A 23295-nucleotide genomic window follows, 5' to 3' on the forward strand; every position below is an offset into this window, starting at 1 on the left:
TCGTCCTTGGGAATGAACCTTGTTGCCAAGCTCTGGCCATTGCTTTCAGAACTGCATTTTTTAAAAATATTCGTCCCAAAGACTTTCTTGTCAGGCCAGTGCCAACCTGGCACCAAAGATCGGCAGTTCCTTGGGCAAGAGTCCGAGCTGCCTGTGTTTCTCTTTCTCCACAGACGTTTATTACTGAGGAGGGCTTGTGTGCCACTCGCTGCGCCTGTTCCTCCCGTAGGCATCCTGTCCTGCGGTCGCCCCCGAGCCCCCTGAGCTAGGTGATGAGGACGTCCCGAGGCTCTCGAGGCCACGCAGCAAGTGTGCCGCGGAGGCAGCATCTGCATGATAGCTCTTCAGAGTCTCTCCACAAATCATTTGACTCTTAAACTGTTCTGGGAGCTGGGCCAGGGAGTCCCAACATGGAAATTGAGTAATTATGATTTTTCTCCCAACATGCAGGAAAATACATGTTTTTTGAGATAGAATTTTCTCAGTTCAGTTTTCTCCAGTAAATTTTTCTTAAGTCTTTGCCCACTGCCACTTTTAGTTGCAGATTAAACAGAAAAAAAAAGAACAAGTAGCAAGCAAGCATTCGCAGAAAAACTCAAGTGTTTTGTTTCTATTTAGCATACGCGTACATGTTGCTTACATGTGCCGGGAATTGTTTTCAGTACTTGGAATGTATTAAATCCTTTCCTCTTGGCGACTGGGGTAAGAGATCAGTACTGTTGCCTTTATCCTGGTTTTACAGGTGAGGATGGAAACTGAAGCATAGAGACTTCCACCAGTGTACCAAGGCCACCCAGCTGGTGAACAGTAGAGCTGGGGTTCAGACCCAGCGGGCCGGCTCAGGGTCTGCACTCTTAATGCCTGTGCCGCGCTGCCCCTCAGTCTTGCTTCACTCCACAGCTGGTCGTCTCCCAGGGTGATGATTTTATATTAGTGCCATAATACGGCTGGAAAAAATAGTTCCACGTCTGTAGGGCAGAATAGCTTGGGTTCTTGTGCCATAGTATCACCCTGCAGAAGTCACCAGACTTTCACGTGCACCTTACCCAAATATTATTTGATAACCACCGCTCTGCTCTGTTCCATATGGTTTTTCTGGCCCTTTGCAAAAGGCCTATAGGGCAGCAGTTCCATTGGGAGCTTGGAAGGATCTTAATAGTTATCGCTTCATCCTTTCACCTTAAAGACGAGGAAAACTGAGGGAAAGTAAACCCTAAGGTCTCCTGACCCTGACCAGTGCTCTTTTAAAATAATAGGGATCTAAGAGGGAGGCTTCCCAAGAATCAGGTGCTGGCCTTCTCTTGTGTTCTCATTCACTCCTCGCAGCTACCCTAACCGTCCACGGTAGCACTGCTGTCACTTGCCTTGTCCAGGGCAGTTCGAGGCCTCGTGAGGAGGTGACTCGCCCAGTGTCACATGGCCAGCAAGTCGTAACTCCAGAGCCCTGAGCCTTCAGCACTTTGCTCTGCCACCTTCCCATGAGTACTCCTCACTGGCCTGCGTGACTCGATGAGACTTGCTTGTTCACGGGGTAGTGGAATAAATGTGATGGTTTGCTGCCGCCCCAAATACAATGCCCGGCACTTACCAGGTGTCCCAGAAATATTACCTAGCTGCTGTCGTTGTTACTAATAATGAATTTGGGTAAAATGAAAGTCTGTGAGTAGATGGTACGTTCATCTGTATCACTAGTAGTGATTGTGGTGCCCAGTCTGCCTTAGAAAGTTGAACCTTAGAAAACTTTAGATAGTTCTTTGAAAAACAGCAGACAAGAAGTCTTGGAAAAGGATCCCTCTCAGTCTTTCAGCAGTGCCTCCTCGTAGAATCTAGGCAGGGGAATCGAGTACTTAGAGTCATTTGGGACTTGAAGAGAGATTGGCACAGTTTGCGGCTCAGGTAACTGTCTGGGCACTTGAGGGGGGGCACTCTCTGGTGGTGGCGGGAGAAGGGATGAATCGCATCCCTGCGCTGGCTGCATCAGAGCGTTTTTAGTGTGTGAAAGTTGACGAAATCCCCCTTTTTTGTTGAGGTATAATTGACATACAACATTACGTTAGCTTCAGGTGTACAGCATAATGGTGTGACATTTGTATGCAGTGCAAAATGATCACTGCAGTCAGTCTAGTTAACACCTGTCCCCATACATACCGAATTTTTTTTCCTGTAATGTACAGAGTCAGTTTTTCTAAGTTTCTAAGCTCGCCTGGCCCCTGGCGGCCTGGCGGGGGTTTTGTGGCTTTCCAAGTCTCTGTCATGGGCTCAGGGGCCAGTCTAATGGCTCTGTTACCTCAAGTCTGTCCAGGGTGGGTTTGAGGGGCAGAAACACGTTTCCTCACAAGCAGTGACTCAACCCTCTCTCTCGGTGGCTGTCTCAGCCTCCATTGTGTTCCCTCCTCCAGGGGCTTCTGAGGAGAATGGCCTGCCTCACACTTCCACCAGGACCCAGCTGCCGCAGTCAATGAAGATTATGCATGAGATCATGTACAAACTGGAAGTGCTCTATGTTCTGTGTGTGCTGCTGATGGGGCGTCAGCGAAACCAGGTGGGCCCCTCCCCCCATGTCTCAGAACAGGGGGAGCCAGGAGCATGTGCTTCCTGGGTCCTAGGAGCCAAATACTCCTTTAGGTTGCCTCTCAGGCTGTCTCTAGCCCTGCAAAGCGTAGGGCTTGTTTTCCTTCTCTGTGTTTTACACATCAGGAAACTAGTCTCGTTCCAGAGTCCACAGTCTTTTCCACCATACCTTGCCGTGGGCAGCATTTCTGGGCAGAGCACTGGTGCCCAGGGCAGGAGCTGGTGGCTTGGCCATGCTACCTGACCTTGTTAATGTGAAGAATAAAGGGTCATTGTGGCAAGACTAGAGAAGTCGCCAATCTGATGGGGGCTCAGGGTAATGGCCAGAGCCTGGAACTGTGTCAGGTTACAAAAACTAGACAACTGCAGTGGGGGGGGGGGTTCCAGATGTGCAGGGGTTCCCCGAGCCTTGAAGCAGTTCTAGGAGGGAGGAGCAAGAGCCTGTAAGCTACAAAGGGAGAAAGAGGGCTCTGGAAGTATGTAGTGCTCCCTTCAAGATAGGTGATAATTGGCCTTCTCAGATGGCTAATCATTGTCCTGTGGATGAAAAAAAGGTGGGTGTTAGGGGCAGGGTCGGGTGGGGTGATCAGCAGTCCTTACGCTTGCTTTTGAGTCAGACACTGGACTGTCATAACAGCTCTGTCTGGGACTGGTGCGGTTATCCCCATTTTGGGTAGGTCAGCCAGGGAGAAGACTGAAAAGCTGACATCCAGCATGGGGATGTCCTGAAGAACGTGAGGGGGCTGGGCTCGCTGATCCCCCAGGCAGCCTACTGGGTAGAGGGAGCAAGCGCTGACGTGGGAGTGTGCCCAGGGGGTTGGTGGAACAGTAGGGAAGGGGGGACATGGACTAGAACAAGCAGTGAAGGGGAGCAGGGGAGGGACTGTGGGGCCAGATCATGTCGGGCTTTCATAGGCCATTTTCAGGACATCGGTGTTTACTCTGAGTGACTAGAAGTCTTCTTTTGGCTGCCGTGTGAAAGAGGTGATCGTAGCCAGGACCAGCACGTTGGTGGAGGGGAGTGGTAAGAAGTGCTTGCATTCTGAATATATTCTGAAGGTGGAACAGGTAGAATTTGCTGATAGTTTGAATGTGGGCATGAGAGAGGGTTTAAGGGTAACTTCTTTAACTCGTAAGGTTTTTGGCCCAAGCAGGTGGGGAGGATGGATTGGCCATTTATTGAGATGGTTAAGACTGTGAGTTAGGGAATTGGGGGTGAGGGGCGGGCGTAGGGAGAAAGGAATTCAGTTTGAACAAATTAGGTTTGAAGTGTCTGTTAGATTCGGCACCTGGATTATCTGTACCTGGGGTTAGGGGAGAGGTCGGGCCTGGAGATCGAACTTTGGGGGTTGTCAGCATGCAGTTGGTATTTAAAACCAGGGCCATGGATGAGATCCCACCCTGACCTCCACAGTATCAAAGCTCCTTCCTTCAGCATGGAATATATGTTATAAAAAATAATAGTCACTATGCTTTACATGTGTTGAGTGCTTTTACCTTTTTTTGAGGCACTTTCACAATTATTCATATTGGAATTTTCAGGTATTTGGTAAGTTATAAAACAGGTGGTAACCCCCTCTCCCCTCACTTGATGCTTGAGAAAACCAAATTACAAAAAGGGCTGTGCTCTCAGGCTCCAGTCAACAGAGCCAGGATTTAAACTCTGCTGCCCTGCCTCTTTCTGTCCCCCCCATGACTGTCCCCTGTTCCCCAAGGCTTCCTGTTGCCAAGTCTTCATGAATCAGTCATTGTGGTCTCTAGTTCAACTATATGTTACAGCCACTGCTTCCTTGGAAGGACCGTGGGCTGCCCTCAGGACCCTGCCTGCCCGAGAACCAGTGTTATGCTGGCATGGCCTCATCTGCCCAGTCAGCAGTTACTGCGTTCCTGCTGTGTGCCCGGCACCGTGGGGATGTGGATTCACGGACCTTGCCGAGATGGGGACGGCAAGGGGAGGGTTTCCCTGGCCAGGCCTCCCAGAAGGCTCCTCCTTGGAGTGCTTATATTTGTGCCTGCAGGCTAAGTTCTCTGACAAGTCTTGGCTAAGTTGAGATCACTAGACTGGAAACTTTCCCCAGATGTTGGAAGTTCCATTTCTCTGGTGCTGACGTCAATAATCCGTACAGTACTTCCTGTACCTCAGGCCCTGAGCTTCCCCCACGTTACCTCATTGCATCCTTTCTGCAGCTTCGCTAGCCCTCATTTTCTGTCGAGGGACTCAGGCTCAAAGAAGAACGTTGCTCATCTTTGTCAAGTTCTGGAATCCTGCGGTAAATGCATACTGCGGGCCCGAAAGAGTCAGGCTTTAGGGTCAGAACACCTGAGTTAGGGCGACATTTCCACCACTGCCTTGCCCAAGTTGGTCCTGCTCAACTTCCCCTTGTAAAATGGGATTTAATAAGCACTGGTGCTGTGCTCAGGACTTTACATGTATTTTCTGACCTTATCCTTGACAAATCCCTGAGAGGAAGTAGTAATAGCTTTGTTTTCTGTAAAAAAAATATTTTTGATAGGTAAATAATTCACATAGTTCTGTATTAAAATATGTAAATAAGTATCAGTGAAGCCTTTCTCCCCTCTGATCCTGAACATTCTGGTTCTTCCATGAAGCATCTAATTTTACCAGTTATTTGTGTATCCTTCCAGAGACATTTTATGCTTATAATAAAGCAAATATATTCCTCTCGTTTTTTTTTAACACAGTAGTATAGCATGTACATATTTGTTTTCTTTTTTTTTTTTCTTTCTTTTTTAAGATTTATTTATTTGACAGCACAAGCAGCGGGAGAGGCAGAGGGAGAAGGAGAAGCAGACTCCCCACTGAGCAGGGAACCCCACGTGGGGCTGGATCCCAGAACCCTGGGATCACGACCTGAGCCAAAGGCAGACACTTAACCGCCTGAGGCACCCAGGCGCTCCCATATTTGCTTTCTTAATATCGAATCTTGGTGAATGTTCACTAAATGTGAAAAACCTCAATTCTTTTTTTTACTGGTACCTTGTACCCTTCTGAATGTACATACCATAATTTATGCAACTAATCCTCATTGATGGGAAGTGTGGGTTATATCTATTTTTTTGCTGTTGCAAATAATGCTACCATGAGCGACTTTGTACATATGTCATTTCGTATGTATATGGATCTGTCTGAGGATAAATTCCTAAAAGTAGAATCGCTGATCAAAGGGAATATGCATTTGTAATATTTAGAGATACTACCAAAGTGCCCTTCTTCTGCAGGTGGTACCCAGTGTGCCCTCTCACCAGCAGTGTGCGAGCATGCCTGAGGCCCAGCTCACCAACACAGTATCATAAAACTTTCTTCTTTGCTAATCTGAAAACGTGGTTGTGAATTGAATTTCTCTTAATATTGTAAGTGAGGCTGAGCACTTCCCATATATTGAAGAATATTTTGTTTTCCGATCTGTATCCTTTGCCCATTTTTCCTCTAACATTGGTCTTTTTGTTTAAGAGATTTGTAGGATTCTTTATGGAGGAAATTAGCTTTTTGCCTGTGACGTGAGATTGCCAATATGGAGTTTTATTGTGAATTTTGCCATAGGGAATTTTTAAAGGTTTATATGGTTGAATTCAGTGTTTTTCTCTTTTGGCTTCTAGATTTACTTAATATACTTAATACTTTAGAAAGTCTTTCTCATTGTGTCGTCATTTTTTTTTTTAGTTCTTTGCATAGATTTTTCTAGTATATTTAGCATTTAATTTTTAAAAAATGTTTATCTTGCCCCCAGTTGAAATTTATCCTACTCTGAAGCATGAGGGGTATTTTTATTTCTTAATGATAGGCGGGAATGAACTAGAAGGATTAAGAGATTTGGTTAAGGTTACAAAGTTCATATGTGCTGGGGTGGAAGTCAAACCCAGGGCTTTCTGAATCCAAACTCATGTTCTTAAAAGAGGACCCACCTTATAGTATGACTCCTAGGAGTGTTGTGGGGAATGTGTGAGCAGAGAATAAAAGTGTCTCTGTGCATAATGGGAATACAGTCAGGGGTAGGCTAAGTGGGGTATTTTCTTTAAACCCCAACAGTCCCTACTGACTGTCACTTTCTTTGTCCTAAAGATTGTTTTGTACATGCCAAGCATGAGGCTTTGATGGATCTTCACAGCCCGTTTGTCATAATGCTTTTGCCTTCCCACCCCATCCAGGTTCACAGAATGATCGCAGAGTTCAAGCTGATCCCCGGGCTCAATAATTTGTTCGACAAGCTGATTTGGAGGAAACACTCAGCATCTGCCCTGGTCCTCCATGGTCACAACCAGAACTGTGACTGTAGCCCGGTGAGCAGGGGGTGTGGCAGTGGATGGGCTTTACTCATTGTTTCAAGATCTGTTTGTTGACCCTTTGAAATCTCATTTTTTTATTTTTTATTTTTAAAGATTTTATTTATTTATTTTGAGAGAGGGAGAGAGAGAACACATGAGACAGAGCACGAGCAGAGGGGAGAGGGAGAAGCAGATGCCCCACTGAGCAGGGAGCCCCATGTGGGACTCGATCCCAGGACCCCGTGATCACGACCTGAGCCCAAGACAGACACTTAACTAACTGAGCCACCCAGGCGCCTATCTATATGTGTATGTTTATAATTTATTTATAAAGTCTAAATAACCCCATAAGTGGACGCTGCCTTGGAGAAGGGTCTGCCCCCGCCTCTCCACCTGTGAGGAAATCCCTTCTGAGGCCCTCTGGCCAGCTTTGTCTTGCTCGCCTCTGGAATGGGGCACTCACTGTCCTTCAAGCAGGGCCCACCACTCCATGACCTAGTAGCAAGTTTTCCCTTGTTCTGTGTTCTGCCCCATCGTATCGTCCAGCCATCGCTAGTAGTTCTGCCCTCTGAAACCATGCACCACCAGTGGTCTGCAGCCAAAGGGGCTTTAGCATGCTTTCTTTTTTAAAGGGGTCAAGGGCTCACCTCTGCCTGGCCTTTTACGGTGCACTGGAGAGAACATTGCACTGGGAGTCAGGAGGCCTGTGTGCCAGTCAGCTTGTTAGGAGAGCTTGAACAAGTCACTGAATCTCTGAGCCTGTTTCCTGCAAAAGGAAGGTCCCAGTCGCTTGCAGTGTCCTCATGGGCCACGTAGAGGCCTGGCCACCACCACGAAGGGGCCAGTACCCTGGGACTTGAACATGCCACACAGCCATCAGTGCCATAGGTCCTCCCTGGTCCCTGTTCCATGCTCTGGGGACTTTCCTTCGTGCCTTATCTTCCAGCTTACTGTTTTTCTCTTTAGCCTTGTCAGGTTTTGCTTCTCAACCCATCCATCTGACTTTTTAATTTCAAGTGAATATAGTCTGCATTTTGAGACATCTGGCTCTTTGTCAAAAACTACTTGGTGTTTATTCATTATGTTAATGTTCCGTTCTGTTGCATTCCATCTCTTTCATTACTTGTAACATACTTTTTTTATGGTCTCGGATTGCTCCTGGGGTTTTAATACTTGTATTTCTGTCTTCACACTATCTTGGGGTGGAAGGCTGCCTCGTGTTCTGTAATGTAGCCTGGGCTCTGGAAGTATTTCTTTAGGGCACTTTGCTTTTGTCTGCCAGGTACATTATGGTTAAGTGTCCCAGGGTGAATTTTCATGTTGAGTGCCTTGGTCCTGGAGGTGTGAGTCCAAAAGCCGCCTCCTGGGGCCTCCCCTCCAGCACCAGCAGCACCCCGACAGAAACAGGCATCTGTGCTAGCTCCCTGGGCTGCTAAGTGGGGTTTCCTAACCCTTCCTCCATGGAGTGTATACTTTCTGGTCTTCACGTGGGCTCGGGTTTCTGTCTAATCCCTGCAGGGCATTAAAACGCAAGCCCCGGGGGAGTAAGTGTAATCGCCACTTCTCCATCCTCCCTGAGCTGCCAACCATCTGCTCTCGTGCTTCCCGCTCTGAGCCCAGTCCTTTCTTCATTTCTGATTCCTGTGGATTTTCCTGTTAGGAACTTAGCCTTGCATTTTAAAGAATTTCAGATATTTTTTATCCAAGGTGTTGGCAGGGGTGGGGGTTAGCAGGACGGTTCACATTAGCTTAATCTGCTTTTGGCCAGATGTGGAGGTCAACAAAGGGTTTCTGACTAAAGAAAAGTCCTCATTGTACACGAGGACAGAGGCTCAGAGAAGCAAGGTAACACACTTAAGCTTTCCACCGAGTGTTTGGTTTTCTCTGGGAATACTGTGCTGATGGTTTTAATGTCAAGGATGCACGTGTGTTCTAGGACATCACCTTGAAGATACAGTTCTTGCGGCTTCTGCAGAGTTTCAGCGACCACCACGAGTAAGTACGCGCTGTCCCCGGAAGGGGAGTTGTCGCGCCAGCTTCTGTCATCTCTCTCTCCCGTCGAGCTCAGCTCAGGGGGACCGGGGAGCTGTGAGAGCTGCAGTCACCTTGGTGATAGCTGCGCAGGGCACTGCTGCTTGGGCAGCCCTTCCTTTGTGCTGGGCCCTGTGCTGAACTTCCCCTGAGCCCTCACAGCCACCCTAGGACGTGAGTACAGGTGTTGCTGGCCGCTTGGAGTCACTACATCTCTCAGCTGTCTGCCCCTCGGAACCAGGAGCAGACAGCTTGGCTCTTCACAGGGACCTCAGGTGGGGAGGGTAAGCTGAGTATTTGCTTATCGAACAGGTGGACTGTTCTTCACCTGCATAAGGAGCTATGCCCTCTCCCATTTTTTTGAAACACATTGTGCCCTCTCATTTTTTATTTTTCAACCTTCAATGGAGAATGTAGAAGAGAACAATTCTCTTCTATAGGAAAAACAGTGCAGGGGAGGGGTGACTAGCAGCTGGCCTTTGACCTTGGCACTGGGGACAGTGTGGCGGGGACTTTGGTGAGCTGGAATGCACAGGCAGTTACTGCTCAGCTCTGGCCAACTGTTGGTATACAGGAAACCGGGCCCACTGTTGCATAGCTTCTGAATTTTTCCCTCAAGGGAAGCTAGAAATTAAGATTTATGTGAAAGGTTCTGATTTTAAACGTTGGCTTAGATTCCTTTGAAACATTGTAAAAGCTACCAGAATGTGACCGAGGACAAATGTGGTCAGGGGACTCCAGTTGCTGCTTTCATCTGGATTATGTCGACCGTCCTCTTTCAGAGGTTCTCTGTCTGAAGGACTTAAGCTCCAGGAAGTATGTGAACCCTCTGAAAAATGGCACCAATATGTTCTGATTGTGTACTTTTTTTCTGAGGAATTGGGTCCCTAACTTTCATCAGACTCTGAGCACTTACATGGGCTAGGCTCTGGGGAGACAGTGATGAGTGAAAACAGCCATCACCCCCACTCTCATGAAGGGCACAGTCCTGGAAAGGAGGACATTAATCAGAGAATTATACCATTGAATGTACATTGACAGATGGAGAGAGTATTCCGGTGGAGGGAGCGTGGCCTGTGAGAGAACATTTGACAGTCATGACCTGGCCAGAGGGTGGTCAGGAGCTCTTCTCTGCAGAAGTAACTTGTCAGCTGAGACCTAAAGGGTTGGCAGTGATAAATTGGGCGAAAAGGAAGAGTGAGAGGCTGACTGTTGCAGAAGAATCCCCTGTAGGAGGGAGTGCTGTGTGTTCAGCGAGGCCAGTGTGGTGGGTGATGTGAATGAAGGGGGGCTTGGCTCAGAGCGAGGCTGCAAAGGTGGTTGGTGGCTCAGTTGCAGGGCCTTGCAGGTCATGCTGGTGGGCTTGGATCGTATATATTCGAAAGCTTGTGAAATTGTGGAGGCGTTTTTGACATGGGAGTGACATAATCAGAGTCCTGTTTTCTAAAGATCTGTCTGGGTGCTGTGTGTTGAGTCAATTCCTGGGAGAGACCATTTAGGAAGCTGGTTCTGTCCACATGGCTTGGATGATGCCAGGCCTAGAGGTGAAGGGCGCAGGAGAGAGTGTCGCAGCTGACTCAGGCCCCCTGGTGGGAATGCTGGACTGGTTTGAGAAGCAAAATGGAGAGTTTGATTTGGACGTCGTTGAGTTGGAAGTGCCTTTGAGAAGTCACATAGAAATGTTTAGTGGCAAACAAAAGGCCTGGAGATGTTGAGGGAAGGGCCGTCGCTAGTGAACGTGGCAGGTAGAGAGGAAGGGGCTGGAGCCCGGGAGGCTCCCTTGGCCTGAGCCCTTCTGCCACCTCAGGGGCAAGTGGTGTCAGGGGAGGGCACTTGGGGGATTCTCTGATTCTCACCACAGGAAATGGGAAGGTGACTAGCCCAGCACCTGTCCTTTACCCCCTTCAACCCATTTGCTTCAGGAACAAGTACCTGCTGCTTAATAACCAGGAGCTGAACGAGCTCAGTGCCATCTCCCTCAAAGCCAACATCCCTGAGGTGGAAGCTGTCCTCAACACTGACCGGTAGGTGGCGGCAGCTCTGGCCCACAGCCTCTCTGGGCTGCGTGCGTGCCCTGGGGTGGTAGGGGCTCACAGACTCATGCCCGCCGGTGTGGTACTGGTCCTTTCTCACTGACGGGTAGCTGCAGTGTCCTGAGGGCTCCTGTGTGTCCGGCACTGTCCTCCCATCACCTGCATTACCTCGTTGGAGCCCTGCAGCGGCCCTGGGAGGGAAGTGCCGTCACCCCTCTGCTTTACAGAACGGGGTGCAGGGACTTGGAGAGGCCACTTGCCAAAGGTCACATGTGCTCTGCCGCTCCTTTGTCACTCACCTCTGCTGACATGCTTCTTTCATGCCCTTTGCGAAGTCCCATTAGCTGGGTTATGCTTGTGTCACCTTCTGAGCAGTAGGGATGTCATGGGCTCATGGGGGTCCGGGCAGGGAGGACTGTATCCAGCAACAGGAGTCATAATTCTCAGCCTCTTTTTTTTTTTTTTTAAGCAGGAGAAATCTGTTCAGATGAAACCATGCACAGTCCATAATGTCTGTAGGGAATAAAAGTAGAGCTGTTCTATTTGAAGAGGGAACTTAAGGGCCCAGAACCCCTGCCTGCTTGACCCTCTCTCTCTCCCCCGTGATGCAGCCCGAGTCATTTCCTCATCTAATGTCTTTGCCTCCTAGACCAGGAAGCTGAGGCCCAGAGGCACGGGGACTTGTCCAAAGCCAGCTGGAGCTGACCGTGGGGCCCAGGGTACTCCCTGTCTCACCCTACTGGCGCAGACTTTGTCCCATCTGGTAGACTCTGTCATGGTGTTTCAGACTCACTTTGGTGTAAACAGCCCTCCTTCCAGCAGTTCTGAGCACGCACTCTGGGTTTTTCTGGCCTCTGATCACTTGCTAGTGGGTCTGGGAAGGGAAAGCTAGCCTGAGGGGTGGCGTGAATTCACTTGGCTCTTCAGTGCTAAGACTGCAGGAGTCCTTGGGGTGCTCTGGGCCCAGACAGCAGGGGAACATCCTGCCGGCTTGGAAGTGTCCCCAGGTGTTTCCACCCAGCTAAAGCAGCAGAGAGACCCAACCCCAGGGCCCCAGGACAACAGTAGTCCTTCGGCCAACTGGGACTGGGCCCTGTCAGCCTCAGGTCTGCCACCAATGTCCCGGTTTTGTTCCAGGAGTTTGGTGTGTGATGGGAAGAGGGGCTTATTAACTCGTCTGCTGCAGGTCATGAAGAAGGAGCCAGCCGAGTCCTCTTTCAGGTGGGTCCGGGGACAGGCACCTGCCACTCCTGAAGGGCCCAGAAACCAAGTGTTTCTCAGGTGGTTAGAAATACCTCATTTAGTTACCAGCTTCCACCCTGGACATCTGACTGCTCTGGGGGCAAGGGGGTCCGACTGAGCAGGTGTGTGTGAGCCTCTGCACACCGGCAGCGTATTTCAAGAACCGACCAAGCATTCACCAAGCGCCTCTGTGCTGGCGTTGGACAGGTGGTAGGGAAATGGGAGCTACGGTCCCTGCCCACACGAGTTCCCTGGGTTGTGGGAAGCAAGCACGAAAAGAAACCTTTTTGAATGCAGTGTGAAAAGGAGTGGAGCCAGGACTTGCCCCGGGAGCTGAGGGAGCCAAGGAAAGCCCCTTCCCCAGCTGGGGGCTGGTGGGATGAGCGGGAGGCAGGAGGGCTTCTCAGAGCTCCTCCTGCTCACCTGAGATGAGTCGTGAAGGCTGGGGACAGAAGTGCGGCTAAGGGAGGCATGCTGTCAGGGCTGGGGTGTGATGCGTCAGTGGGTTCCGTGCCCTCCTCTGCCCCCCGTCAGCTCAGCCAGACTTGTCCAGACTTCCCCTCATTGATCCCAGCTCTGCCCTCTGGGGCCACATCCTCTCTAGGACAGCCATCAGAAGTGAGCTCAGTGGCCCGTCTGCACATGTCTGTCCAGTTCCCACATGCCTGTCCAGTTCCCACATGCATTCCCAGCCTCAGTTTCCATTGTCTGCCTGTTCTTCTGAAGGGTCAAAGCCTAGAGTGCATCTTCATATGTGACCTACTGTCGCCAGCCCTTTGATCCTAGATCCCCCTACTCTGAGACACGGCTTCTTCCAGACAGAACCAAATAGAGGACCATTCTCTACTGAACTGTCCGCTCCATGAGGACTTATCCTTGCTTAATTCCCAATGCCTAGTATGAGGCCTGACACCTAGCAGATGTGCAGTAAATGTTGAATAAATCAAAAGGCAGCAAACATCTCCCAGCCCCTTGGTGAATGGAATATGGGACAGAAGAGGGCAGCCTTAGCCACCTGGGCCAGGGGTCAACATTTGGGTCGCAGGTTTTGGCAAGCCCGGGCTGTGGAGAGTTTCCTCCGAGGGACCACCTCCTATGCAGACCAGATGTTCCTGCTGAAGCGAGGCCTTCTGGAGGTAAACGGCCTGGAGGAGCCAGGGTGTTGGGTGTTCCGTTCTCCCCGCAGCCCCATGCATTGCTCTCCTTCCCGAGCCCTAGATAGCTGGACAGGAGCAGCCGCATCTCTATTTTAAAACGCCAGTGCAGATTGCCCTAGGACTTCCCCCGAGTTCCCAACTGTGGGTTCCCGTAGGTGCTTAACGGATGCTTGAGGGAGCTGGGGGTGCCCATGGAAGACTAGAAGAGTCTGAAGTTACCCAGTAAGGCCTTTTGACCCTGCGGATATTTTGCTGTTAACCAAAAGTTAATTTCCTTTTATTGTAAAATGACCTTCAGAAAAAGCAAAATTTACAAAAGGCAGGGAGTAAAATGGCCAAAGATATAATTGGTTTAAAAATAAAAAAGGGATATAAATAGGAAACTGACCCGTGAACTGTAAAATCCGTAAGAAATTGATCCAAATTAGCATAACTTCAGGAAAACGAAAATGAAAAATGTAAACAGTTGAACTGTCATAGAGAACTTTATTAAGAAGTTAAATTGGCTTTACGTGCCTGATAAAAATTCATTGATCTTAGTATAAACTTTTTTATTCATAAATATGAAGACAAACCGTGGGGTCAAAATGTGTCCCGTGCCCTTAAACCCTGTGCTTCATTTACTTGAATGGCCTCAGTGCTCAGGCAGTGGCCAGTGTTACTTCTGGAAACAGCTCCTCTTGCCTGCAAGCTGGGGAGCCCTGGGCAAGCAGGAGAACTCACGACTGCCTACCCCAACCCACCCCCAACCCGCTGGTGAGGTGCGGCAGCGTGGTCCCGCCCTGGGAGCTCCCAGCATCCCCAGATGAGAATCTAGACAGGGGAACAGGTTCCATCAACTGACATGGATGCTTACGCGAAGCAGGTGTCCCGTGGTTGGGGCTCCGTGCCGGCCCTGGTGGGACGCAGGCAGCCCGCAGCTTGGACGAGCACAGCCTGGGGGCGGCAGCCACATCTGCCTCTTGGCCCCAGGGCTCATTCAACTTCCTGCCTTCATCCTGTCCTCTCCCACCCCCAGCACATCCTGTACTGCATTGTGGACAGTGAGTGCAAGTCGAGGGATGTGCTCCAGAGTTACTTTGACCTTCTGGGGGAGTTAATGAAGTTCAACGTTGATGCATTCAAGAGATTCAACAAATACATCAACACTGATGCAAAGGTAGGACTAACATGGGCTCTGCGGGGTTTGCCGCGTTGTTCAGAAGTTGTCTTGGAGGGGTGCCTGGGTGGCTCAGTTGGTTAAGCATCTGCCTTCGGCTCAGATCACGATCTCAGGGTCCTGGGATGGAGCCATGCATAGGGTTCCCGGGTCGGTGGGGTGTCTGCTTCTCCCTCTCCCCCCCGCCCCCTGGCCTGCTCATGCTCGCTCTCACTGTCAGATGAATAAAATCTTTAAAAAAGAAAAGAAGAAGTTTTCTTGGAGGCCTGGCCCTTGCTAGTCTTCAGGTTCTGTTTTAAACTGGAGAATACTGGGGAGTCAGTGGGCATTCTTCAGCGAACAGTCATTCACCCCTGCTCTGTGCCAGGACTGTGCTAGACCCTGGGTGTAAAGGGGTGATTGGCGCAGCTGCTGGGAGACGGTGGGAGCAGGTGGCTGTGACACGGCCCTGAGGTGGTGCGGTGGGTGCCAGCACGAGCCCCAGAAGGGCAGGACTGGGCCCGGTGCTTTAGCCTCATGGGCTGTTTGACAGAGACACAGCTCAGGCTAGTTGAAGTGAAAATGAGAGGAATGCAGGACCCATCGGTGCAGAGAACACTGGGCTTAGTGTCTGATGTGGCGTGAGCTGCTGCCGAGGGGCAGCTCACCCAGCTTGTCTGGGCCTCGGTCTGACCAGAAGCATCTGGGCCCGGGTAAATGAGTGCCCCTGGCCACAAGTGCCCACCCTGGGCCATGGCTGTGCACGGCGGGAGCCTGCCACCACCCGTCTGAGCCCGGGCTCCGCTCCAGTTCCAGGTGTTCCTGAAGCAGATCAACAGCTCTCTGGTGGATTCCAACATGCTGGTGCGCTGCGTCACTCTGTCACTGGACCGATTCGAAAACCAGGTGGACATGAAAGGTAAGAGAAAGTCGTAATGCCCAGGCGAACCAGCCCGCTGTGGCCGCGCTGGTGGCAAACACCCAGCATCTAGCAAGGAGACAAAAACGGCTAGAGGCAGCTGCTCCAAATGCCCACGTGGCTGGGGTCAAGGTTGTGGCTCTCCGGGAGATGTTCTTGGCTGCCTTGACTCTTCTGTCATCTGTGCTTCCTTTCATAAGACGCACATTTTAATAAAAGTGAAGAAACTATTGATGCAAGCAAAATGCAACACCCCCCCCCCCGCCGCTGGAATTGCTTGGGGTGAGAGGGGCCCAGGTGGTGGGCCGAGGGGAGGGAGGGCCTCAGAGAGAGGTGGCCTCTGCGCCCACTGAGGGACAAGGGGGTGGTGAGCTCCTGCTGGGGCTCCTGGGAATGCGGGCTCCGCCTGGGAGGAGCGCCGCCAGAGACGCACGCGTTCCTACGGCAGCCGCCCCCGCTCCTGTGGCCGCTTCCGTGGTCAGGGCTCCCATCTCCGGAGTCAGGACCCCAGGGGGGGTCTGGCTAGAAGCCTGAGGGGCGTGTCCCTGGGCCTGAGCCACAGACCAGCTGTCACACCTCTGCTCCTCTCTCCCCAGTTGCCGAGGTCCTGTCCGAGTGCCGCCTGCTTGCCTACATATCCCAGGTGCCCACGCAGATGTCCTTCCTCTTCCGCCTCATCAACATCATCCACGTGCAGACACTGACCCAGGTGACGTGCCCTGCGGACGCGCCGGGAAGGGAGATCGGAAACGGTCTCCCTCATCCTAGAGCCCAATGGTTGATCTGTCCCACCTTCCCCTAGTAGTGTATCTTGATCCATCTGTTGGTTCCTTGGAAACCCTGCCAGCTATTCCGAGGACTTTTTCCAGTGAGGGATCAGTGCCCCATTTTACAGACAGGGCCCGGGGTAGCAAGTCTCCAAGGTCACGGATGGGTCGGGATTGGTACTGAGTTCTCAAACTCCCGGTCCAGTGCTCTCGGTGCCCTTCCTGCTGTGCAGGCTTTGGGGTTGGACTTGATGCTGCCTCCCACCCCCTCCCTGACTAACTGCGGCTGTGCCTTCCCCTGAGCTTCACACTCCTCTTTTCTAGAATGGGGCTGATGCTGCACCCCTCAGAGGTGGTTCTCTGTTCCTTCAGCTCACACACACGTACCGAGGCAGGGCTCTGGGCTGGGGCTACGCAGTGAACCAAACAGGCCGAGACCCTTCCCTCGTGCTGCCCCCAGCCTCATGCCGAGTGGGAGAAAGTGAGGCAGCCGCTCCTAACGCAGGCACCCCGCCTTCCCTGGGGGTCGGGGCTCCGGGACCCAGAACTCCCGGGAAGAAGGGATGCCTGAGCTGACCCGAGGAGTGGACTGGAACTGGACTGATGACGAGGGTCCCACCAGGGCAGGGATGGCTGGTGGGTGGAGGAGGGACAGGAAGGTGCTCAAGGCAGTCCGCTGGCGGCTCTGGCGTCCTTCCCTGCCCCGTCCTCTCAGGTCCGTGCAGCCCAGCGCGTGGCCCTCAGGGTCTGGGCGTGGGACACCCTCCTCCCTACCCTGTGGCGTCCCAGGTCCACCAGGGGCCCCCGGGGCTCTCTGCCCGCACCTGACCTGGGTGGCCTGGCGCCCGGCAGGAGAACGTCAGCTGCCTCAACACCAGCCTGGTGATCCTGATGCTGGCCCGCCGGAAGGAGCGGCTGCCCCTGTACCTGCGGCTGCTGCAGCGCATGGAGCACAGCAAGAAGTACCCCGGCTTCCTGCTCAACAACTTCCACAACCTGCTGCGCTTCTGGCAGCAGCACTACCTGCACAAGGACAAGGACAGCACCTGCCTGGAGAACGTGAGTGCCCCCAGCCCCGGGGGTGGCGGCTGGGCTGCGGGGCCGCGCGGCGGACAGCTCTCTGTCCCCTTACCGAGGCCCTCCGCACGGGGTGCCGGGTTCGACCTGGGTCCTCCAGGCGCCCCCCAGCCCCTCTCTCTCTGCCCAGAGCTCCTGCATCAGCTTCTCCTACTGGAAAGAGACCGTGTCCATCCTGTTGAACCCAGACCGCCAGTCACCCTCTGCCCTTGTCAGCTACATTGAGGAGCCCTACATGGACATAGACAGGGACTTCACCGAGGAGTGACCTTGGGCCAGGCCTCGGGAGGCTGCCGGGCCGGGGCCAGTGCGGGTGATCGTGGGTACGTGTGCCGCCCGCCGTGACCTGTCCATGCCCCCCGCCTTGCCTCCCCGCTACTGTGCCTGTCCCAAGTCTTCAGGAACAGGCTTGGTGGGAGGGAGCATCTAGAAGCCCTTGGCCCTTGGGTCTGAGGGCCCCAAGTCATTGGGGAACCTCGGTTCCTTCAAGATCCCCATGATAAGGACAGGGACACTCTGCCCACCCTTCCTTCAGAACCCTGGGGCCCTGGCCCACCCAGAGGTAAGGGAACTTTTAAAAATAGCTCTGTCTGAGCTCTTGCCCAGTCTCTTGGCTGTCAGTCCTGGGGTGGGGAGGGAAATATGGGCACCCTCCTCCAATCTGTGAGCCAAGCTTGCTCTGGCCTTTGGACCCAGGCAAAGGCTTCTGAGCCCCCTTCCCCTGGGCAGGGGTGGGGGCTACCAGAGGACGCTGCCTTCCCCCACACCTGCCCCTCTGTCCCTCCCTCGTTTTCCTTTAGCTCCTCTGGTCTGTTTGCTCACTGGCCGCTGTGTTCATCCCAGGGGGTTCCCCTAGAAGTGGGGGCCTTTTTCTTCCATCCCTTGGGGCACAGGGTGGCTGTGCCCTGCCCCGGGGCAGCGTCTCCTGCCTGAGCCCGCACACATAGGAGCCTGGCTAGGAGCACACCCTCGGCCCCTCCTTGTGTTGCCAGTTTATTAACAACAAATAAATCGATTAAGTGGAGACTATTAAAGAACTTTATTTTAAATGACGGATGTGGACCTGACTTTTGTCCAGGGACCATGTGTTCCTTTCTTTCTTCTCCCGAACCTCAGAGAAGGAGAAGGCACCCAGCTAGAGCTGCAGACATGGCATTTACTCAGGGTCCAGCAGGGCTTGGGGCGGACTGGGATGAAGAGGCGGCAGGAGAGGGCCCACGGCAGGCCGCGTCTTCAGAGCCCAGGAACTCCGGCATCACTCCTTGTGCTAAGGGGACAGGAGTGGCTGAGTGAGCGCCACCACGCACACCCTCGGGCAGATGGTAGGGGGTGCCACGTGCAGCCCCTCACCTTGGGCCCCAGGGCATCCCGGGTCCGAGCCCGCAGCTTGTTAGCCTGCGTTTCTGCCATGTCCGCCCGCTCCTCTGCATCATCCAACTCGTGCTGGGCCTTGCGGTACTTGGCCAGGTTAGTACTGGCCTGCTGTTCCTGGGGGCACAGGCAGGTCTGGTCACCCTTTGGTCACTGAGATAGATAGGGGGTCAGTCTGGTCCCGTCCCATGCCCAGAGGGGGCTGGCTTCTGGTCCTCAACTGTTCCCCTCCTCCCACATCACTAGTACCCACGGCAGGAACCGGGCGGGGGGGGCACTCCTTCCAGAGGTACGCAGAAGGAGAACGCACATGGGGTCCCCTCGATGACAGAGCTAGGTCCTTTCCCTAGCCAAAGCTGTCAGGAAACTGTCCCTCTTCCCATTGGGACAGTGGGGTCACACAGAGCCAACATGGGGGGGCCCTCTGGCTGTGAGCACTGCAAGCAGCGCTGAAGAGGAGTCACCAACTTCCAGGCCCCGGTGGCCCAGACTCGGGTGCACTCACCGCCTCCTCAAACTGGCGTTTGTAGCTCTTGACCTTGCTCTGCAGCTTGTCCACCAGGTCCTGCATGCGAGCCAGGTTCTTCCTGTCCTCCTCGGCCTGGGCAGGCAAAAGCGACTCAGGTCTTGCCCAGACCAGGCCAGCTCCAGGGTTACCCCTCGAGGCGGACCTGGTCACCCACCTGGTACGCGAGCTCCTTGACCCGGCGCTCGTGTTTCCGCACCCCTTTGAGGGCCTCAGCGTGCTTCTTCTGCTCTGCGTCCAGCTCGGCCTCCAGCTCCCGCACCTGCGAGCAGCCAGGGATGGGCCAGCTGCCCGAGGCCTGCCCTCCGGCCAGCCCGCCCTGCCAGGGAGAGGACTGAAGGGCCTCACGCACCTTGGCCTCCAGCTTCTGCACCTGCTTCTTCCCACCACGCAGGGCCGCTTGCTCAGCCTCCTCAAGCCGGGCCTGTAGCTCCCGCACCGTCTGCTCCAGTGTCTTCTTCATCCGTTCCAGGTGTGCGCTCGTGTCCTGCTCCTTCTTCAGCTCTTCAGCCATCATGGCCGCCTGTCGGCAGAGGGGCGGGGGGCACGGTTGGCATGGTCAGGAGGTGAAAGTCCCTTTGAACTCAGCTCTGGACCCCCCCCACGACCCCAGCCCAGCCTCACATCAGTGATGGCCTTTTTGGCCTTCTCCTCGGCTTCCCGCCTCTCCTGGGCAGCCTCCTCCACCTCCCCGCTCAGCTGGCTCAGATCCACCTCTAGCTTCTTTTTCTGGTTCAGGAGGCCTGTGTTCTGGGGGGAGGCAGAGCCTCAGAGTGGGGGCCTGCTGGCCACACCCAAAGCCTCCCCCCTCAGCATCCCCATGTCCTTCCTGTCCCCACCTGCGAGTGCAGGAGGTTAAGGCGCTCGGTGGCCTCCAGCAGCTCCTGCTCCGCCAGCCGCCGGCTGCGCTCGCCCTGCTCCAGTGCGGCCCGCAGCTCCTCCAGCTCCGTGGCCAGCAGTGCGGCCCGGCGCTCCAGGGCCTGCGCCTGCTCTCGGAGCTCAGCCGCCAGCCGCTGCTCTTCATCCCGCCCCGCCTGCTCCTCCTTGAGCTGGGCCTGCAGCAGCCGCGTGGCTGCCTGGGCCTCCATGGACTGGCGGGCGGCATGGCCCAGCTGCAGCTCCAGGTCGTTGAGGTCGCCCTCCATCTTCTTCTTGAGCCGCAATGCCTCGTTGCGGGCCCTCGTCTCTGCATCCAGCGAGGCCTGCAGGGACTCCACGGCCCGCTGGTGGTTGCGCCTGTGGGGCGGAGGGAGGAGAGGAGGGCTCGCAGCCTCTGAGAAGGGGGTGCAGGCACAGGCACTGGACCTGCTCTTACACTCACCCAAGGAATGCCGCAGATGCAAACCCATTGTGGGAACAAATGACTCGTCCTTCCCTGGTTTCAGGCCCCTTGTGACTGCCTGTTACCCCTCAGGACAAGTTTACGGACAAAAGTGAGACTCCAGACAGAGGTGGGCTGAACCCTGGCCCTCCCTGCACTGTGTAGCCCTGAGCAAGTCCTTTAGCCTCTGAAGGTCGCCTCTAGACTGGGGACGATAGTCCTGACCTTGACGGAGTTCTCGGGGAGGGGCAGACCAAGTGTCCGTGTGCACAGAGGCGCCTGGCGCACTGCCTGCCTGCCTTCCTCCTGCCTGCAGGTGGCCGGGATGGGAGGGGCGTTAGCCTCCAGGGGTGGTGGTGGACGGGGATGCCTCGAGCCCCCGTACCTCAAGTTAGTGCACTCCTCATCTTTCTCGGCCAGTTTCCGGTCCACCTCAGCCTTGACCTGGGATAGCTCCAGCTGGATCCTCAGAGTCTTGGTCTCCTCCAGCTCCAGGGCTCCCTGGAACACAGAGCAGGCAGTATGGGCGCGGGGGCCGCAAGCATGCGCGACAGGAGAGCAGAGGCGCGGGGAGTAGGGCACCACCCACCCCGGCCCTGTGGTCAGCCCCTGACCTCGGCCTCCTCTAGCGCAGCCTGGAGCTCACTCTTCTCCCCTTCCAGAGCCTTTTTGGCTTTCTCCAGTTCCTGGATGCTCTTCCCGCTGAGGCTGACCTGGTCTGTGAGGTCACTGATCTCCTCTGCAGAGGGAACAGGGTACTGAGGGACCACCCCCATGCCTCCTGCTCTAACCCAGGTCATTTCATTCACTCCTAATTCCAGAGGGACCCCACCAGGGCACCCTCCGTGACTCCCAAGGTGCTCCCGATGACGCCAGCGCAGTTCTGCCCCCAGGGGAAGCGTACCCTGCAGGTTCTTGTTCTCTCGCTTGAGCGTCTCCAGGGCCTCGAGCGCCTCCTCGTGGCTGTGCCGCAGCCGGAAAAGCTCAGTGCCCAGGCTGCGGGCCTCCCTCTGGGCAGCCTCCAACTCCCGCTGCGTCTCCTCCTCTTGCCGCCGCCGCTCCTCCAGCGCCCGCTCCAAGTGCCGCTGCTTCTTGTCCAGCGCGGCAGCCGCTGAGGTGGCCCGTTCCAGCTCCAGGGTCACGTCCTCTGACTCTGTCTGCAGTCGCAGCTTGGCCTTCTCCAGTGAGGAGCACTTGGCGTGAGCGGCCTCCACTCCCTCCTCTGCTTCCTGCAGCCGCAGTGCCAGCTTCTTTCTAGGCCACGGGAGCAGACGGTGGTAGGTTGGCCCAGCAGTCCCCACATCTCCCCTTGCCCCCTGATGGGTCAGAGGCTCAAGCTCCACCCCTACGTGGTGACGGCCCGGTGGGTAAGGCACTTACTTGGCCTCCTCTAGCTCCTCGGTCCTCTGGATGGCATCTGCCTCGTACTTGCTCCTCCACTGGGCCACCTCAGCATTGGCCTTGGACAGCAGCCGCTGCAGCTCAGCCTGGGCCTCTGCCTCTTCCTCGTGCTGCTCCCGCAGGAGGTCACAGTCGTGCCGCAAAGCCTGTACGGCATGGGCCAGCGCACTCTTGGCCTGCAGAGACCCCAGTGACCTCAGCATGGGACTGGGCCGGCAGGCCCAGTGCCCACCCTGCCCGCTCCGGGGCGGCCAGTGGCTAGCCCACCTTGCTCTCCTCTTCCAGCTGCCTCCGCAGTTCCTCCAGGCTCTGGGTGGCCGAGGCCTTGCCCCGGCTCAGCTGGCTAATCAGAGACTCCTTCTCCTCGAGCAGGCGGCTCAGTTCCCCTGCAGGCCAAGGGGTGAGCAGCAGGTCAGGCGGGCTCTCGAGGAGCGGCACCAAAGGCCAGGGGTGGCCCAGCCGAGCCCTTGGCCTCACCACTCTCAGTCTGCAGCCGCCCACGCTGAGTGCTCGCATCCGCTAGCTGCCGCTGCAGCTCTTCTACCTTGATCTTGGCCTCGCTCAGCTGATCCTCATAGGTCCGGCACAGCTTCTCCGCACTGGCCTGGGATCCAGGGTCAGGAGTCAGAACAAGTTTGTCAAGCACAAGGCAGTGTCTGGGGCTGCCAGCCGGGGGCTGGGACCTGGGGTTGGGAACTAGAAGGCTAGACGTGGGCTCAGGAAGCAAAGGGAAAGCAGTGCCCAAGTTCAGGGTCAGAGATTATGCTGGACCATGGTTTTAGAAGATGGGTGTCAGATGTGAGAGGGCCAGGGTGAAGTCAGGATACTAGAGTCTGAAGTCAGCTGCAGACTGCTCAAAGGTCAGCTGTCAGAACTGGTGGTAGAAAGGTCAAGGGTCAAGGTTGGGTGCTGGGGTTTGGGACAGGAACAGTCAGGATAGAGGTCAAGGACTGAGATGTTAAAATTAAATGCTGGGTCAAAAATGACCTGGAGTCAGGGCACAGAGTTTAGTAGGAGTCAAGGTTTGAGGTCAGGACTGGTGTGGGGTTGGGGTTGGATGACAGGTGAATAGGTCAGGGGCCAGGATCAGGTACAGGGTCAGGCCTAGTGTGGGTCAGTCCTGGCATAAGGGTGGCCAGGGATTGGCGGGTGGGCTCAGCTCTCGAGTCAGATCAGTTCAGAGTCATGATGGGTATGGGATCCGAGCTCAGTCAGGAGGGGTCAGAGGTCGGGGTCAGGAAGGGGGCAGACACCTTGCCTCGGGCCAGAGTCTCCACATTGGCCCCCAGATCATCCACCTCCATGCGGAGCTCGCTCTTCTCCTTTTCCAGCTTCTGCCGCACCCGCTGCAGACTGTCCACCTGCTCACCCAGCTCGGCCGCGCTCTCGGCCTGCTTGCGGCGCAGGGCAGCCACCGTGGCCTCGTGCCGCAGCGCCGCCTCCTCCAGCTCCCGCCC

At 54.6% G+C, this 23295-nt stretch overlaps 2 protein-coding genes across 5 annotated transcripts in view; one reads left to right on the forward strand and one right to left on the reverse strand.

Moving 5' to 3' along the window:
- TRPC4AP (transient receptor potential cation channel subfamily C member 4 associated protein) overlaps window positions 1-18268 on the forward strand; it is a 68509-nt gene extending 50241 nt beyond the window's left edge. The window contains exons 9-19 of one of the 4 annotated variants that reach the window (XM_034639911.1): window positions 2400-2542; window positions 6739-6870; window positions 8792-8850; window positions 10809-10910; window positions 12057-12140; window positions 13207-13297; window positions 14337-14477; window positions 15267-15375; window positions 15972-16084; window positions 16995-17201; window positions 17320-18268. In XM_034639911.1, coding sequence (XP_034495802.1) covers window positions 2400-2542; window positions 6739-6870; window positions 8792-8850; window positions 10809-10910; window positions 12057-12140; window positions 13207-13297; window positions 14337-14477; window positions 15267-15375; window positions 15972-16084; window positions 16995-17201; window positions 17320-17487 — 1349 coding nt within the window. In that variant the 3' untranslated portion in view covers window positions 17488-18268. Of the gene's footprint in view, window positions 1-2375; window positions 2543-6738; window positions 6871-8791; window positions 8851-10808; window positions 10911-12056; window positions 12141-13206; window positions 13298-14336; window positions 14478-15266; window positions 15376-15971; window positions 16085-16994; window positions 17202-17319 lie in introns of all 4 variants that reach the window. The other 3 variants (XM_034639910.1, XM_034639913.1, XM_034639912.1) reach the window with 3 other exon arrangements.
- Window positions 18269-18344: 76 nt separating this feature from the next.
- MYH7B (myosin heavy chain 7B) overlaps window positions 18345-23295 on the reverse strand; it is a 41180-nt gene continuing 36229 nt past the window's right edge. The window contains exons 31-44 of the mRNA XM_034639917.1: window positions 23092-23294; window positions 22316-22442; window positions 22106-22224; window positions 21818-22014; window positions 21342-21691; window positions 21052-21176; window positions 20823-20938; window positions 19956-20352; window positions 19741-19866; window positions 19469-19639; window positions 19274-19378; window positions 19096-19191; window positions 18570-18707; window positions 18345-18486 (exon numbers count right to left, since the gene is read on the reverse strand). Of these exons, the coding sequence (XP_034495808.1) occupies window positions 18475-18486; window positions 18570-18707; window positions 19096-19191; window positions 19274-19378; window positions 19469-19639; window positions 19741-19866; window positions 19956-20352; window positions 20823-20938; window positions 21052-21176; window positions 21342-21691; window positions 21818-22014; window positions 22106-22224; window positions 22316-22442; window positions 23092-23294 (2282 nt within the window). The 3' untranslated portion in view covers window positions 18345-18474. The remainder of the gene's footprint in view (window positions 18487-18569; window positions 18708-19095; window positions 19192-19273; window positions 19379-19468; window positions 19640-19740; window positions 19867-19955; window positions 20353-20822; window positions 20939-21051; window positions 21177-21341; window positions 21692-21817; window positions 22015-22105; window positions 22225-22315; window positions 22443-23091; window position 23295) is intronic.

This window comes from Ailuropoda melanoleuca, chromosome 13 (genome assembly GCF_002007445.2).
Source record: "Ailuropoda melanoleuca isolate Jingjing chromosome 13, ASM200744v2, whole genome shotgun sequence".
Lineage (NCBI taxonomy): Eukaryota > Metazoa > Chordata > Mammalia > Carnivora > Ursidae > Ailuropoda > Ailuropoda melanoleuca.